The sequence below is a fragment of the Ambystoma mexicanum genome, chromosome 9 (genome assembly GCF_040938575.1).
Source record: "Ambystoma mexicanum isolate Mex_15411 chromosome 9, UKY_AmexF1_1, whole genome shotgun sequence".
In the NCBI taxonomy this organism is placed as follows: Eukaryota; Metazoa; Chordata; class Amphibia; order Caudata; family Ambystomatidae; genus Ambystoma; species Ambystoma mexicanum.
Window position 1 is genome coordinate 745,258,972 of NC_090931.1, and position 18,446 is coordinate 745,277,417.

The 18,446-nt window shown below is 44.1% G+C and overlaps 1 protein-coding gene across 5 annotated transcripts in view; it reads left to right on the forward strand.

The window, feature by feature from the left end:
• The window catches only part of MFSD6 (major facilitator superfamily domain containing 6), a 598,811-nt gene that overhangs the window by 503,000 nt on the left and 77,365 nt on the right, over positions 1 to 18,446 (forward strand). The window contains exon 7 of one of the 5 annotated variants that reach the window (XM_069615671.1): positions 7,011 to 7,029. The exons of the other annotated variants lie outside the window; for them this stretch is intronic. Coding sequence (XP_069471772.1) covers positions 7,011 to 7,029 — 19 coding nt within the window. The remainder of the gene's footprint in view (positions 1 to 7,010; positions 7,030 to 18,446) is intronic. 5 annotated transcript variants of the gene reach the window in all.

Sequence of the window (18,446 nt, forward strand, 5' to 3'; positions counted from 1 at the left end):
GCGACAACCATATTTTTATACACTGTTCATTTGTACAAAGCCAGTCGTGCAAAGCTGACACATGTTTGGTGCCTCACACTCTTCATCAGGGCTAGTGAACATCATACAGCATTAATGAATAATATTTCAAACTATTCAAGATATGATACATTAAACCTAATTAGAAAAAAGGCACATGACTTGTGTAAGGAAAGAAACATCAACATTTTTTGACACACAATAAATAAAGAAAAATATAAATAACGAGTAGTTACATTAACTACTTGCTTCAGCAGTTACACATTGTTTACAAACCTCAGTTAAATAGTTCCTGTTTCCCTAATTAATTTGGTGCATTCATTATTGGTTCTGCTTTTATTAGATTAATAATGGGCTTTTAAATTGCCTCTGTGGCCATGAATGTTTTCATGTACATAATTAGTTAGTTATTTATTATGCGCTCCAAAGGCTTAAGGGCCACAACAACCTGCATAGCAAGCAAGAATTCCACATGGGAGAAAAAAGAAAAAAGGAGGGCAAATCTTCTTATTTAAACAATGTCTTAATCTTCTTCCTGAAGATTACCATAGAATTAATATTTCTAAGGTCCGGAGGGATTGCATTCCATGCCTTAGATGCCGCTATAAAGAAGGCACTTTTCATAACCTGAGTGAGATTGCACATTGAACTTTTTAGCTGGTTGGTGTTATTAGATCTCAATGCCCTAACATTAGATTTAGGAGTCAGAGCCTCTGCTAGGTATGAAGGGCCAGTGTCCTTGACACATCTATATGTTCTGACAAGCAGCCTAACCTGAATCCTTGCTTCAATCGGTAACCAGTGCAGGTTACGTCTGGCCTCTCTCTTCTTAAGACCAACAATAATCCTAACCAGACTGTTCTGCAAGGTTTGCAGCTGTGCAATATCAGCCTTAGCAATTCCTACCAAAAGGCTACCACAGTAGTCAATTTTTGACCCTACCAAGGCTCGAGCCACCATTTCACAATGATCTTGCGAGATATAAGGACGAAGTTGGCCTAACAGTTTAATGTAAAAGGCTGTTGAGGAAAGTAGGCTATTTACTTGAGACCTCATACCCAGATTTTGATCTAGAACAATGCCTAAGGTCTTCAACTTCTTGGTTGTAATATTACAGCTAGCCGCTCTGAACTGACTATACTCTTGGTCCAGCTTCTTGGTTTTAGTACTCGTGCCTATCACCATCAACTAAGTAAGAAGTGTGTTCATTTTATTAAACTGATATGGCATTTGCGGTATTGGATTCATTATTTGTGCTAACATTTCATCTTAATATGGGAACGTCGGATCGTTTCTGCCTCTGATCATGCACTACTCAATCATCATTCGCCTGTGTGTCCTTTGCCTCATTAATTTTGATAGGCAGTGTTAGTATCGCTCTTCAGGCTACAAAGTCTGTGTGCATAAAGTTACTGTGCTTCAGTGTGCCAGCCTTATGAATATTCGTGGCTCATCATGCTGATATAGCTGTAGTCACCAGAATCTGTCCATTATCGGTTTAGCAATGCATCATTGCGGCATCATTTGAATTGGCAACATTAACTGTTACCTTCTTGTGTGTTCCTGTTCCAGAGTCGCCTAGTAAACATTGTGTACCTGTACCTTATGCACACGAACTGTGTAGCCTAACGCTGCCCATCATAATTAATGAGTCAAAGCATGCACAGGTGAAATATGGTTGAGCAATACATGATTTGTGTCCAAAGTTGACATAGTAAGATGTAATGTTAGCACAAATAGGTGAAAAAATACAGCAAACCATGTCATTACAATAATATGAACGCACCTCTTATGTACAAGAAAACAGTTATGGGCTCCGAGGCAATGGAAAAGTCCATTATTTACCCAATAAGTGCAGAATCAATAATAAATGCACCAAATTCATATAGGTTAAGAGGAATCATTTAATTTAAGTGTGTAAACAAAGTATAACTGCCGATGCAAGTGGTTGATGCAACTAACCATTAACTATGTTTGTCTTGCATTATTTATTGTAAACATTTTTCTTTCTTTACACATGGCATGTGCATTGTTTCTAATTCTGTTTATTGTATCCTGTCCTGCTTTGTATGAAGGCTTGATCTGTTATTTAAAATGCTCCCAGCTTCGGTCCCTGCTGTCATTAAAGGCATGGTCTAGTAAAAAAATTTTTTAAAAAAAATAGATAGGCAACATAAAAAAAAATACTAGCATTCTCTTTTTTAAAACTTCCTATGTAAAATTTTGAGCTATTCAAGCTCAAAATTCGCAAAAGCAAGCACATGGGCGCATCCATTTTGTGAAATGGATGCCCTCCTGTTCTGGCTTTTGCTTTTGCGGCACTAATGAAGGAAAAGCCAGCCAGCTGTAGTAAACAAAAGCTACCGCAGGGTGGCTTTCCCTTCATTGGTGCTGTACGTGGAGGACGGGGACCGGAGACCAGAGCAGGAAAGCTGCAGCTGAATCTCGGTAAGTGCTATTTATTTATTTTTAAAAATAAGCACTAGCTGGGGGTTTTTTTCTAAGTTTTCCAGGCTGGAGGAGCCTGGAAAACTTAGAAATAAAACCGCAGCTTTCAAAACGTATTTATGTTTGCGGTTGTTTTTGAAGCGACCGCAAACATAAATACAACGTTATTGTGTTGGAAAACGCTGCGGTTTTTCTTTCCGAGTTTCTCAGGCTCCTCCGGCTCGGAGGAGCCTGAGAAACCCGGAAAGAAAAACCGCAGCGTTTTCCAACACAAACGCGTTGTGTTTCTCCCTGAATCTGCTTTCCCATTTGGGGCTCTCGGGCATGGGGAGCCCGAGAGCCCCAAATGGGAAAGCAGATTCAGGCAGAAACAACGCAGCATTGCGGAAAACAACTGCGTTGTTTCTGCCTGAATCTGCTTTCCCATTTGGGGATCTCGGGCTCCCCACGGGGAGCCCGAGATCCCCAAATGGGAAAGCAGATTCAGGCAGAAACAACGCGGCATTTAGCATTTCCCATTTGGGGCTGTCGGGCTCCCCACGGGGGAAATGAGCTGTAGGCAGAAACACTACGCGGCATGTAAACACAACCGCGTTGTGTTTCTGCCTGCTGTGGCTTTCACTTTCGCTCCCCTGGGAGCACCGGAGACCCAAAGTGATAGCCACAGCAGGCGGAAACACAATGCGGTTGTGTTGGAAAACGCTGCGGTTTTTCTTTCCGAGTTTCTCAGGCTCCTCCGAGCCGGAGGAGCCTGAGAAACTTGGAAAGAAAAACCGCAGTGTTTTCCAACACAATAACGTTGTATTTATGTTTGCGGTCGCTTCAAAAGCGACCGCAAACATAAATACAACGTTTTTAAAGCTGCGGTTTTATTTCTAAGTTTTCCGGGCTCCTCCAGCTAGTGCTTATTTTATTTTTTAAAATAAATAGCACTTACCGAGATTCAGCTGCAGCTTTCCTGCTCTGGTCTCCGGTCCACGTCCTCCGCGTACAGCACTAATGAAGGGAAAGCCACCCAGCGGTAGCTTTTGTTTACTACAGCTGGCTGGCTTTTTCCTTCATTAGTACCGCAAAGCAAACGCCAGCACAGGAGGGCCTCCATTTCACAAAATGGATGCGCCCATGTGCTTGCTTTTGCGAATTTTGAGCTTGAATAGCTCAAAATTTTACATAGGAAGTTTTAAAAAAGAGAATGCTAGTATTTTTTTTTTTATGTTGCCTATCTATTTTTTAAATACATTTATTTACTAGACCATGCCTTTAAGGGTCTAACTCATGCTCATCAACTACAAGCTGACCCTACTCTGAACACATAATTGTCAACCTACACAAACGTCCCACCCATAACCAGGGTAACACCTTTGATCTTATATTCCTATCGTCCACTATGGACTCCTCTGCTCTCGTTATTGACCACTCCCCCTATGACAACTCAGTCATCAACTTCACAATCTCTGTTCCCCCTCCACTTTCCCTTCTCTGCCCTTACCTATCACTAAACACAAATTCAAGGTAAACTCTATGGTCCATTTTCTTGAACAATTCATTCTCCTTCTAAGCTTTCCCTCGTCCACTTAACTTACTTCTTTGAACTCTGCATTGTCTGCCCCTTTTATTGAACACTATTGTGTCCGTTAGTTCACCCCCTCCTACTCGTGTTCTGAACCATGGATCTCTCCAGCACTCTTAAGTGCTAATGGCAACTATGCATTGCCAATGCCACCGGTGTAAAGATCAATCCCAAACTCTTCTTAAACCCTACAAAAGACACATCTCCAGCCAAATCCTTCTATTACACCAAATGATTTCCCTTCCCAGATCACATTGTCATAAATGATCAGTGATTCTCAAATACCCCCTTAGTCCCCCCAAATGGCTCCATATCCTTTTCTCTGTCTGCAGACAACTTTTTCTCTTCCTATAAATCCTCAACATATGTGACACCTATCCATACGTCTATCCCTCCCACCCATTCCCTCATCCTCCTCTCCTCATACGTTCCCTTCGGACTCCTCCCTATTCAACTTCTCCCTACCTCCCTTCTACCCACCCTTTATTCTGCCAATGCATCCTGCACACCAATATTTACCTTTGCACCCCTAACAATCAAGGAACTTGCACCTGTCACCTCTACTCGACTCTGCATTCTATTCAGCCGCAGTGGCACCATCCCAGCCTGCTCTGAAATAGCCACAGGCATACCTCACCTAAAGACACCTGCTGCCAACCTTTATTCACCCCTTCTACAGACCCTTTTCTCTCCTCCCCTGAAGAGGGTTGTCTTCAACACCATAGTTCACTGTCTTGAGGTACACTCACCCTGTGATAACCGTCCAAAGCCCCTAATCTGGATTGTGGTCGAAAGACTACACAGAACTGGTCTCTCCCATGTCTCCAACTTTTTAAAAACACTTTATTTATAATTATTTACATTACAATACTGGATAGAAAAAACATATTATGCATTGATTCTTACAGAGTATCATTAACACCGTCCTAGGTACCATATCGCCCTAAATGCATTTTAATAGCAGACGTTTTGGCTACATTATAGTAGTGCATTTCTACATCAGATAAACATGTTTTACACCAAGACATATAATACTGCACTGTTTACCAATATCCCCACATATAATTAATCTTCCATCACTTGCCCCTCTTGTTTGTCCTATGGCATATTACCACTGTCCATTAATATTATTGTGCAGCTATTCCACAGTCAACGTATACTACAGAACATCTCCATGGTCTGAGTTGTTTACATGACCTCTCACAGCTAGGTGCGCCAGGAAATCTACTCCGATATCTTTTTGGTGACAAGGGAATATGAGAATGCCCTGTCACCTTCTACCATTTTATTGCAGTGAACCAGTTTGCATATATTGATTGTGTTCACTTTGGGTTCCTAGGTTCCATCAAGATATTCTGTTTAGCAAGTAAGATGGCAATTGCTGCAAACCGCCCTTGTATTGCTTGCAAATGTAATTCTAGTGCGATCCGTATGGAAAGTGGCTTCCTCAGGTTCTGGTTTCCCAAAATTGTTGAGATATCCCCAATACCTCATCCCAGAATTTAGCTATGCTCCTGCATCTCCACAGAAAGTGCAGCAGCGTGCTCACACCACATTTCACACACTATGCTTTCACCTCTGTATGCATTTTGTTTTACCAGCTTGGAGTCCTTTAATACCTAGTTATTTCTAACGTATTAGGCAAACCCTCACTTTGAGAGACATATTGCCTGTCGTTTTGCTTGCTCTTTGTCCTTGTACCTCTGATAGTAGGGCACCCAGTTCTTATTCCCACTTTGCCCTGGGTTTGGCTTCTTTGTGCGTTCTGTTGGTATTTAGCTGTATAATGATGTTGCCAAATGTTGCAGCCTCCTAGCATTAGCGTACTCTGCAGTAATTTGGTGGAGGATTTGGCATTATCGGGAATCCCTTAAATCTGGCTTTCACAACCAATCAGAGTTGTGCACACCTTAACACAGCTATTCCAATATTCCCTACTCTGTCAGCTGAGGGAGGTTAATAAAGTTACCATACGGTTTGAGGCCAGCCGTTGTAGTAATTGGCTCTTGGTTTTCCACTCCCTGTTGCAGACTGATTATAATGGCATGGGTTATGGGTATCCCCTTTAACCACAGCAGTGAATATAGTTTCTCAGACCCTGTGTATTTCAACACAGCACTCCAGATTTCCATTGTGCTTTACACTGGACACAAGCTTTTCTCCAGCTGAAAGTCAGAATGCTTGGTCACTCTTACCTTGAATGGGGAAAAATTGGTTCTTCTTTACCATGACATGTTACTCTGCACGTGTATGGCCAAGCGACTCTGTGTTCCATCTACTAGCTTTAGTTTTCAGTTGCCCTTATCCTGCCATGATATTGTGATGAACATTGTTGGATTTGCTGTGGTATCTTTTAACTCCTACATATTTGGTGTATTTTGCACCCTATTGCAGTTCAGTGCCTTCTATGCAATCCAGGTTATGCACGCATCCCAGCAGGAGAACCAAAGACGTGGGCCAGTTTAACTTTACCAGTTTGATCAATTGTACCCAGGCCCTCTTGTAATCAATTTTCTAGCTTTCACAAATAAAATATATTCTGCATACATAGACACAATGGATTCCACCTGTTATGCATGTATACCTTTGCCATGTAGTGTTTCACAAACCTTTCTATGGCCAGTACCTGCATTGCAAGGGCAAATATTAAAGAAAAGGACGTCCACTACCATGCTACAATAAGAATGCTTGAGATGTTATCCCCTTCACTCGAACCCTTGCAGTCTCATCTGCGTATAGTGTCTTCACCATGTCAATCAGCATTTCTTTGCTTTTCTTTGATTGCCAGGGTGTATACACACTTGTAGAGACTGAGAGTAGGAAATGTCTTCACTTGTTGGCCTGTTGCCAGGCTACTGAATAGTCCAATATTTAATGTACTTGCTCTGTTGGTATTTTAAATATTGTTAGAAGAATACTTTCAACCGATAAGATAGATAATTTCCTTTTTTACATGCGGCTTCTTGCATTGCAGTCTGGAAAAAAGACACAAGGTAAGATACTCTCATTAATTATTTGCTTGGAATAACAAATCCTACAATTGGCTACCAGTTAATGAGAAAGCATCCTTTATTTAGCACAGGAATGTTAAATTGATACTCTTACCTCTGGCTCAGTTCAATTCCCAACTTATTGTCATAGCACAACCCTTTCTCAATAGGCATCGGAACCTGTGGCAATGTGCATGTAATGATTAAAGCAATAGTTTACTCAAAAATTTTATTGGCTCAAAAGATGGGCCATGATCAAAAATATATATTAAACATATTTATTAAGAAAGTTCCTATGTAAACTTTTGAGCAAATGAGGCTCAAAATCACGCATTTCAAGGACTAGGAAGCATCCATTTTGTGAAATGGATGAGCCTCCTGTGCTTGTGTTAATCTCTGCCCTTGCAGCACTAATGAAGCAAAAGCCAGCCAGCTGTATTAAACAAAAGCTACCAGCAGGTGGCATTTGCTTCATTATTGCCGGAGAGCAGAGATTAACACAAGCTGCTGCTGGTAAGTGCTTTAAATTTCATTCTTTTTTCAAAGCACTGCAAAATAAATTAGAAAGAAAACCGCAGCATTTACAACGTTGTATTTATGTTTGCTGTGACTTGAGCTTTGAGTCTCCTGGGTTCCCCCAACCTGGGGGAGCCCAGGAGACTCAGAGCTGAAGCCACAGCAAACATAAATACAACTTTGTATTTCTGCCTGCTGCGCCTTTCGCTTTGAGTCTCCTGTGCTCCCCCGGGTCGGGTTAGCCCTGGATACTCAAAGCGAAAGCTGCTGCAGTCATAAATACAGCATTGTTGTATTTATGATTTCCATGGTTTTCCAACCACGGCAATCACAAATACAACAACGTTGTATTTATAATTGCTGCGCCTTTGCTTTTTGCCTTTCATTTTACGTTTTCTGTGCTTCCCTCGGCTTGGGGAGCACCGAAAACGTAAAATGAAAGTGAAGGCAGCCTCCTCTATGTACAGCTCTGCTCTGGCTGCAGTAAGCAAAAGCTCCCAGTAGGTGGCTTTTGCTGCTTGTTTACAGCCGCCAGGGCAGAGCTTAACATGAGCTGAGGAGGCTTCCTGAAATGACAAAATGGGTGCGCCCATGTAAACGCTTTGAGCCTTGTTTGCTCAAAACTTTACAGGGGATCTTTCTTTAAAAATATGTGTAATGTGTGTTTTTGATTATTGCCCATCTTTTGGGACAATAAGACTTTTGAGTGAACTATTCCTTTACATCGACCACATTGCGTTTGGGGTCTTGTAGTTCGGCTCTTTTGAGTTTAAGTTGACGTTTATTCTTTTTTTTTAAATGTGGTGGCGTCCTCAATGGACTCTGTACTCTACACTTACCCTCTGGAAGGTTTCAGAAATGAAAGCCGGACACACAGTTGTCATGTTTTTGGTTAAAGACTTTTATTAACAAAAAATGGTTGGGAAAATTACTCTGAGCCTGCTCTTAAAAGGAGTTTCCCTGCTTAAAACCAAAAACTACGAATCGCTATGTGTCAGGATATGAGAAATCAAAAACTGTCCTTGTGTCCAAATGTTATATCTTGACCCTCGTGCCACAAGCAAAATAATAGAGAAGTGAAATGTCTTCAACCTGGCATTTGCAGAATGTGTTCATAAAATAAAAATAGAACAGCTCCAATGTAAATGTTCTCCAAGATGAAAAGAACTCTGTTCCAGCAGGTGTTTTCCTTCCCCTGGATTCTTCAATGGTATAGCAATGTTTCTTGGTCTAACAGTTCTTTGTGCCATTCTTGGCCCACAACAATCCTGTTAGGTACAAAGCTGTTTAGCCTTGTAAGTCCTTTAACACAAGTTCCTTCTTTATTCGACAAACACTGTCTTTTCTTGACACTTCTTGTAGGTTTGCAATTTGCCTCCCTTGTCAGCACTCTTTATGCACTTCCAACTGCCTGGTATACTCCCCTGCTAGGACTTCTCTTGTATTTTCAACTGCCTGGACTTCTCGTGAAGTTCCAACTGTCTGGTATACTTCTCTTGCCAGGTCTTCTCTTTTACTTTCAACTGCCTGGTATACTCTTGCCAGGACTTCTCATGTAATTCCAACTGTCTGGTATACTACTCTTGCCAGGACCTCTCCACTTGTACTTGCAACTGCTGGGTATACTCTTGCAAGTACTTTCTCATTTATTACAGTTCCTCTTTACATCCAAAACTGCATATTTATTTTATTTTTACATTTATAGCAGCGCACACATCCCTAAGGCATCTAGGTGCTAGTTACAGTACAATAGCATAGTCCACAAAGGCAGGACCACGCGTAATAAGTTACAACATAAGGGTAGATGGTGACAGCGCACTCCGGTAAAGCCTCACTTCCTGGTACGGGGGGCTACGGCGGATGTGCAAGTAAGCATGAAGGAAAAACCTTTGTGAAGGTGCACAATCTGGTAAAACCTTAACTCATGGTACTGGGGGCTACATCCGTTGTGTAAATATTTGTGTGGGTGCAGAAACTGGAGAAGCCTCACCTCATGGAACGGGCGGGGGGCACGTCAGGTGTGCAAAAAATCATGAAAATCAACCTTTGTGTAGGTGCACAATCTTTTCAAGCCTCGCCTCATGGAACAGAGGCCAGAAAAGTAACAAAGAGGATGGGACAGTTAAACCTGGATTAGGACAATGAAAATGCAAGTCAATCGGGTTGGAGGTGTTAATAGTGTCACCTTTCATTGCAGTGGTCGGTACGGCAATGAGGCAACAGCTGCCAGAATTTCCAGATAGTCATATTGATGAGAGGAAAGGGCAGATCGGACGTTTGTTCTGAGGCGCCATATGTGCCCGCACAGGCCCAGACAGGGATGCTACAAAGCACTTAAATGAGGCCCTTTGAGGGTGTTGTATTTGGAACGAACATGTACCTTCCTTCGTTCGGTATATCTGTCTGTTTCAATTTTTGCTTTAAGCTTTCCCCACATCTTCATTCCACGCACTCGTATGTTATTGAGGTTCGTGTTTGTACTTTGCCCTTTTGACTCACAAACCATCTTCTTATTGTTTCTGTCTCTGAGGCTTTACAATGGTCAAACTGTATTTGATGCGTTCAGGGAAATGTCCCGGGGTCCCCACTTTGCTTGAGCTGACTGACCAGCTGTGTAGCGTCCTTGGTCCCGTTTGCGCTTTCCTCACAGTAGCTTTGATGCTTGCTTCCCGCTTTGGGATGCTAGGACGTCTCTCCGGCTTCTCTTTCGGCTGCACCCCTGCACCATTGCTTTCCTTCAGGTTCCGGTAAGAGTAATGCTGCTTCTTCGAACTGCCGAACGTCCAGGAATCCTCTCGTGGTTCCTGCAATCACCATGGCACGTCCTGGTTGCGCAACATTTCTTTCCTTCCCTGCTGCGGACCCCTTTGCTCCGCCACACAGGCTTGTGTCTCCAGCTTCTACACACCTCTGAGGGAGATGCAACACCTTCTCCTGCACTGCTGCTCATTGTTTGGTTTCCATTTTTAAATGTCTCATGCACCAATGCTTTCAGAAAACAACCAGCACGCTCATTGACTTGGAGGGCCCTTCTGCGCTGCATCAATTTCCTTCATCCTTCTCGTCCCAGTACTAAGTGGTTGTGGGAATTGGAGTCCATTGATGTCAACTGATGCATAGTATTTGGAAAATCTCTCAATGGTTCCATATGACAAATCAGTTCTATATCAAGGGGAAATGGAACTAAAAAGGTATTCTTGGAGCTTTTACTTTTTAGATCAGGAGTGAGAGGTTGGTCTGAAGGATGTTGGGAAAAGGTTTCTCTAGTTTCCCTAAAGGGTGGAACAGATGCATGGCAATAGGCCATTAGGGTTTTTGGTATCAGTTGGTCTTTTTCACGGGAAAATGGAGGATACCATGTCTCATCCAATGAAGTCATTTCATCTCCCCGTTAGTTGTCTCCTCCCATGTGATCCTACTTCATATAGCTGCCCCCAAGGGTAAGGATCAGGTAGCGGCTTCCTTCCCATGGCCACATGGGAGGAGGTTACCGCCGGGGAATCTGTGATGACTCCACAGCTCACCTTGTTTTCTTGGAAAGTGTGCTCTCCGTCCTGCTTTCAGTGCAGGGGCGCGTTGATTGATGCGGGCTGGTTGCTGCCTAGTTACTTCACTGGCAAGAGTCTGACAGGTAAGTATAATGAGTCTTTTGAACAGTTCTCCAACTTCGTTCCTTTCCTTCCTTAGATGATGGCTGGCGTCCGGGGATGGCGACGTGCTGCTGAGATGAGTAGCGCTGAAGGTGAGTGAGAGTGCGATGCAACCCTTTCGTATTTGTATTGAACTGAGTTCTTTTTCTGTGTCTTTTAGGTGCCGCAACGTTTTCAGTGTGGATGCCAGTTATGAATAAGAAATGTGGTGAGTAAGCGCGGTATGCGGCGCCTCTAGATGTTTCCACGCTAACCTGGAGTGTCTTTTCCCTCTTGCAGATGGATGAGAAGTTCCGGAGACAGAGTTCCCCCAGAGCGGCTGGGATTCAGGTAAGCGTTTGAAACTCGTACAGTCTTTAAAAAGGAAGCGAAGATTTGTTGAATGCGTACTAATGCCTTTTTTCGGTTCTTTTCCCTTTTCCTTGGGAAGCGGCGTGCTGGGATGGGAATGACACCGCCGAAGATGCCCGCAGAACAGAAGGAGCGATGAATGATGGGCAGAAGCGCCGCAAGGTAAGGCTGTTCCTAACGGTGTTCGTGTTCTTGCAGGAGCTGAGCGCAGAAGAAAGATGCAGGCCTACTGGAGACCGATCCGAACACGGTGAGTGTCACGCTGCAGGTGCAGAAAACACAAAGCATGTTTCTCAGCCTGGGCGTGGCTTAAATAGTCTCTGGGTATCCCAGGAGTCTCTGGGCTGAACCACACCCAAAAGACTAGACTGCACATGCAGTTCTGAGAACCAAAATATGTGGGGGCATCCATCTTGTCCCCATCAATGAACTACAAGTCCAATCCCCAATGTTATCCTATGGAAGTGAGTGAGTCTGGTGCCACAAGCGCCAAGTCTGACTCCAAGTGGGTCTTTGGAGGGATGGAGAGGCCTTTGAGGGCCATGTAGGTGATCGTGGCCTGGCTCCAGTCTGACATCTTGGAGGGCTGGGGACATGAGGGGCAGGAATCATGACAGCTTCTCTTGCGTGCGTTAACCTTCATCCACGTTTGTTTCTGCTGTGCACGGTGGTGGTGATTAGAGCGTTGTGCCTTTTTTTTTGCCTTAAATAGGTTAGTGACTGTATGTAGCTGTTTTCCCCGATTGTCCGTTTTTGGACATTTTGTGATGTTACGCTCCTTTAACTCCTAATAATAAGTTCTGCATTTCAGCTGCTTCCAAACCTTTGTGTGCTATTCTTGATAATAAGCCATAATATCAGCTGTCCTCTTTTTACTTCCTGAGCAATAACATTAAATGCCAATGTATTGCAGGTCTCTACAATGTGTCAGCAATATTTCTATCACTCACTATAGAACATTTTGATGGCAACATATTGTTCCTCATGATACAAAAGTTGCAGAGCACGTTTAATGCCTTACTGTGTGGTTGAGGGATATGTATGGGGCACAACCTGGGTCCGCCCATCAGATGTGCAAGATGCTCACTATTAAGTTAGCACATATACTACTTAAAGACCAAGAAACTTCTCAGCTGAAGCCTTATTAAAACTTCACAAAGAACAGTGCCTCTCTCTCCACCTAGACATTGGGTCTCATTACGAGTTTAGAGGTAGCCATGCCCTTAATAAGGCCATGGCTGCCTTCAAACTCGGGTCCGTGTCTGTGGTCCCTGAATGGGTAAATACCGGCCCATTCCCACTTTGGAGGGCCCGGTATTTCCCCATTCAGGGAACCTGGACCATCCCCATTCCCTTTGAGCCCCCATAGGCGGGCCCGTTGTTAACATGCTAGTCCCCTTTGCGGGACACGCAAAGGACGTCTGGTCTGACCAGACGTCCAGAGCGGGTCCCGCAAAGGGGACCTCGTAATAGGGCGGAATGGGTTTAACGGCGCCGGCACCTTTAACGGCGCCGTTAAACCCATTCCGCCAGGGTCGTAATGAGGCCCATTGTCTTAAGGCTGGCAGAGACATTTTTTATTTAAATAATTGCGTTTGCATTTATTCAGCTGGTTGATCAAACACTTCTACCAGAAATGCTGTATAGAGAGCAAAATACAAACCGCAAAGGTAGTCTGTCCCTTGTAAGGGTGCTGTTAGAAAGTTTCAATAATTATACTGGTGCAGGTGGATGCAGGTGAGCAGGGCAATGGAGGGTAAATGTGTTTTGTACATTTGAAAGATGAAGGTTTTGTGGTGGTGAGACATATACAAAAATAATGTACATTTTGGCTGTATGACAATATTTACAAGACTACAATTTGTATACAGTTGTTAAGTATCGTGGTGGGACATACTGGGTGGTTCGGTAAAGGATGCCCAATCACTGACTAGGTGGTGGAGCTTAAGCCTGGTCTTAAATAGTTGCACTTATTGACATAGATTGGGATAAATGGTGTAGAACGGGCCGACACGGAAAAGGAAGTTAAGTAAAACAGGGGAGAAGATACATCCTGACAGAGTAGAAAAGGCAGGTGAAAAGGGAAGAAGTGTCAGCGAGGAGATGGGGCTGGTAGTGATATACTGGGGAACGTGAGGTAGATGTCATGACATGGAGGGAAAAGGACTGGTGGCATAGGTAGGGTGAGAGGCTGAGGCCATCAGTGTCACACTTAGAAAGAAGGGGCAGATAGACACAGTGGGAGAAGGGAGGTAACACAAGGAGAACAGGGTGACACAGATGGGCGGAAAGGTTTCTAGGGAGAAGGGGCTGGTATCATGAGGCGGATGGGGTTATTTTTTTAACTGCAGTGCTGCTGGAAAATAGCACTTTACTAGACAGCCAGAAATTAGGCAAACCTAAATAGGTGGCCCCTTGTATTGCCAGAACCTTCTCTCTGTTGCGTATGACAGCTCATGCAGGCAACACCAGACCCAAAGCAGAGCAGCAGCATTGCCGCAAGTCCTCCTCTGGAGATTCTCAGGAGGTGCTGGCTAGGGTCAAGATAGGGGATCATTAAGTATGGTTTATTTTGGTGGTACATGAGGGTGGTCGAAAAAAGGGTGGAGGCTAAATGGAGATGGTGAAGAGGATGACGAGAGTGGTTTGAGGGTGTGGCATTGAAATAGGGAAAAGGAAAGGAGATTTGTAGTTCATTTTTTAGCTTGGATCAGTTTGCACCATATGACGCGAAGCCAAGCAGGATTAATATGAAGCGCACACCACAATAGGGTTGCAAATATAAAGATTATTTTGGTTTTTACACAAGAGGGCAAAATAATGCAAAAGTAACTCCACATGAGGGTGCTTGACTTTGGAGAGGGTGGGTTTCAAATGACAAATGTCTCTGGGGTCCACACTCCTCGCTCAGATCGGATCCCAGGATGCATTTTCACATCTCAGTCAGTCACTCACACTCATGGGGATTGAAGTGTTGCCACACTTTTTTCTTGGCTCCTGGTTCCACTGGGGTGCTCCTCTTCATATCGTCATGGATTCCCGAGAAACCCCTATGCCTATCTCTTGAGCCCTACATGCGTTTGCTCGTTAGGTCAAGGCAGTGGTGGACATTAGTGCTGGGTACTGCCAAGTTAAGATCTAGAGCTTACATCAGGAGGATGGCCACTGGTGCTTGTCAACAAGCTGAGTTAGGCTATGTACTACTCATTCCTGTCTTGTGGTCCTGGCTCTTGTCTCCAGCATCCCATCTAAGTTGGAATGGTCTTGTGCCTAATGGGCCTCTCCTTCTCTTCCTCTACTTTCCACTTTACTCCCTTTTTTTTTTCAACAAAACATTTTATTACATTTTTCCAGGAAGATATACATCAACATCACATAATTTCAGGGTTGCCACATAGTTCAAACGTACACAGGGAAGCATTACAATGTCCAGGGCTTCTTCTCCTTGATGAATTCTTTTGCTACTGATACGAGAGTCTTTAGAGCCAAAGCTGGAGCTCCAGACGTTGGTCTATGCGAGCCATCGGATCATGGGCAGGTGGCGTGTTAGGCCTGGTTATTTCTCTGCGTATTCCATAAAAGGAGCCCAGATGTTCTGAAAGCTAGTAATATCCCCCAAGCGCAAAGCAGTGATTTATTCCGAAGCCACAATGTCCCAGCATTTTGTCCACCAAATGGGCAATGACGGGCCCTCTGGCGTTTCCATAACCGGGCTATGGAGATTTTAGCCGTTGTGAGGGGATGGGTAACTAATTTTGCTATCTGTCCCGGTAACGGGAATACCCCTTTCCCTGGTGTCTCCCAATACTACTATCCCTGGGTCCCATGGGATTCCCAGACCCGTGATGAGTTTAATTTGCTCCAAGACCACTTGCCAAAATTATCTAGCTTTTGGGCAGTCCCACAGCAGGTGAAACAGGGAACCAGTGTCCGTGCATCCTCAGCAAGAGGGGATAGCAGAGTTGCTCTTGTTTAGCAGCTCAAGAGTTACTTAGTACCGATAGCATACTTTGTATCCCCCCTCACAGTTTGCTATGTATTTAGTACTGCTATGGAGTCTCACCCATATTCTTCCCCAGTCTTCGATTTCTAGTGTGCGCCCCAGGTCTTTTTCCCAACTAAGCATGTATTTTTCCTTCCGGGTGGGATCTGTCTTCTCAAGTAATCGGTATAGTGTGGAGATTGTACCCCTGGGTGCAGATGCAGTCAAGGTCCTTCCACCTTTACACTTAACCACACATTATGAAATTCAGTGCCTTAATTGTGCGTAATGGATTTGCTCAGATTCTGGGACATTAAATTTGGTTTCACATTCTACAAATGTGACGGGAGTGCCATTATGCAAAAAGTCCCTAATCCTTCTTAAGCCTCCGGCACGCGAGGCTGCAAAGCTATTGGGAGGGATGCCCAGGGTAAAGTCTGGATTACTCCAGATCGGCTTTAAGGGGCCAAGTGTGACTGTGCAACCCCACTTGCGTGCTGCGATTCTCCAACTCGAAACTGTATTTTGTGTGGATGCGAGAGGCCCTGAGTTTACCAGATTCCGAGAGGGCGCAATATGTGGGAGGACGAAAAGTGGCCCAGAGCACCATGCTTCCACAATTTGTTTCCATCTGGGTTGGTCTGCTATCGTTTCCTGAGCAAAAGCCCAGGAAAGCTGAGCAGCTCTACGATATCTGGCCATGTCTGGGACCCCCAGGCACCCCAAACCCGTGCTGTGGAGCATAATTTGCTTAGCAATGTGCGGTTTTCCCCCCAAATAAATTTCAGTATGCTTTTCTGCAATTTCAGTAGGTCTCTTTCCGGGATGTTTATTGGTAGGGCTGTGCAGTGATAAATCAGCCTGGGGACAATATTCATTTTTACTGCGGTTATCCTACCTAACCACGAGATTTCCTGTTTCTGCCACTGCTGCAGGTCTTTGTGTAGCTCCTTGAACATGGGCGGAAAGTTGAGTTGGTATATTTGTTTGAATTTCTTGGGAATCTGAATTCCTAAGTACCCAATGGAGGAGTCTGCTCATGGGATAGGGACTTGCGAGGTGAGAGATTCTCTTTGTTTGCCTAGTGTGTTAATCGCCAAAGCCGCTGATTTAGCGTAGTTTACTCTGAAACCTCGAAACCTCCCCAAAGGCCTCAATTTCTCACCATAATGAGCTCACAGAGGCGTCCATTTGCGTTATTGTGAGGACATCATCAGCGTACATGGCTGTTTTGAATTCCTGCTTACCCACTGTAAGGCCCTTTTATGTTTAGGTTTTGTTGGATTTTGAAGGCGAATGACTCCATTGACAGGGCAAATATTAGCAAGGATAATGGACATCCCTGACGCGTGCTTCTAGTTATATGTATCTTGTCCGATCTAGAGCTGTTAATTCTTAATTGTGTGGAAGGATTCTAGTAATTGGCCATCACCCACGTAGCAAAGTTAGGGCCGAACCCAAAGTGAGAGAGGGTTTGCCTAATGTATCCCCAATCCAGAAGATCAAATATTTTGTGGGCATCTAGAGAAATAACTGCCATCCTCTTCCCCCTTTCTGGTAGCGGATTCAATCAGATAGATTGTGCGTCTAATATTATCGTGGGTGCTCCTACCGAGGATGAAGCCCATCTGGTCTGGGTCTATTCACTGTGAGAAGACAGCCCTCAACCTAGTGGCGAGTATATTGGAGAATATCTTTCCGTCGTTATTCATCAATGTGATTGGTCTGTAAGAAGTGCACAGCTCCGGGTCCTTACCTGGGTTAGGGGTGAGAATGGTGAGTGACTTTGCCATGGAGTAGGTAATAGTTTTTGTGGTGAGAAATGTGTTAATGCTGTAAGCTGCGGGGACAGGATGTGCGAGTATGTCTTAAAAAATGTGGCTGTAAATCCATCAGGTCCCAGGGCTGAGTTTTTCAGGGTTTTAATTGCTTCTGTAGTTTCCTCCACTGAAATCAGCAACTATAAGCGGTCCAACTGGGCTTGGGGGGAGGGGTGCTGATGGAGTGTAAATAGTGTGTTTGTTTTCCAGGTGTTATAGGGGGTCCCGCCATGATTTCTCTGTGATGCTCCACCATGATTTCCCTTTTCTCGATCTCAGTAAATCGCGTATTACTATCCTCCCCTTTAAGTTTTAATATGTTATTTCTATTGTGTACCTTTTTTAATTTGTACGCCAGGATGCAATTAGCTTTCTTCTCATTGATATAATAGTATTGCTTTGTATATGCCAGGGCCCTGGCTGATCTATTCGCCCAATGCATTTCTAGGGCTGTCTTGGCTTTTTTTGAGATCCCTCTCCACTTTCCTAGTTTGATGTTTTTTTGTAGCTTTTTTCTAGATCTGCAACTTCTGCTTCAAGTTTGGAGCCCTGGAGTCGTGCAACCCTCCTTTGCTCTGCTACAGCCGCAGTCAGAGCCACACAAATAACCGGTTTCATGGCATCCCAAATCATGGAAATGGGGAATACCTAGTTATGTTCTCCCTAAAATAGTGAGTGTGGGTCTCTCCCAATTATTTTTTGATGATCATTTCTAACAGGGTAGAGTCCTGTAGTTTCCAATATTTCTGGGAGGTGGGCAGGGGGGGCTGGGAACCCTAAACTCATAAATCTGCTGTGACAGGGGCATGGTCTGAGAGAAGTCTGGTCTGAATTTGTACCCTTTCCAAGCAAGGAAAAAGGACACTTGGCATCAAAATCAAGTCTATTCTTGAGAAACCTCTATGCGCTTTTGAGTAGAAGGTGAAATCAGATGCCCCTGAGTTAGCTAGCCTCTATTGTCTCATCTCGCAAGCCCCAGTGAGTGGGTGAAATCTGCTCTGGTGGGGGGGGCGTGTCTTATACACAAGTGGATCTGGGACCACATTGAAGTCACCGCCAATTAGGAGATGGCCTTCTGTGAATGCTAAAATCGTTGGGATC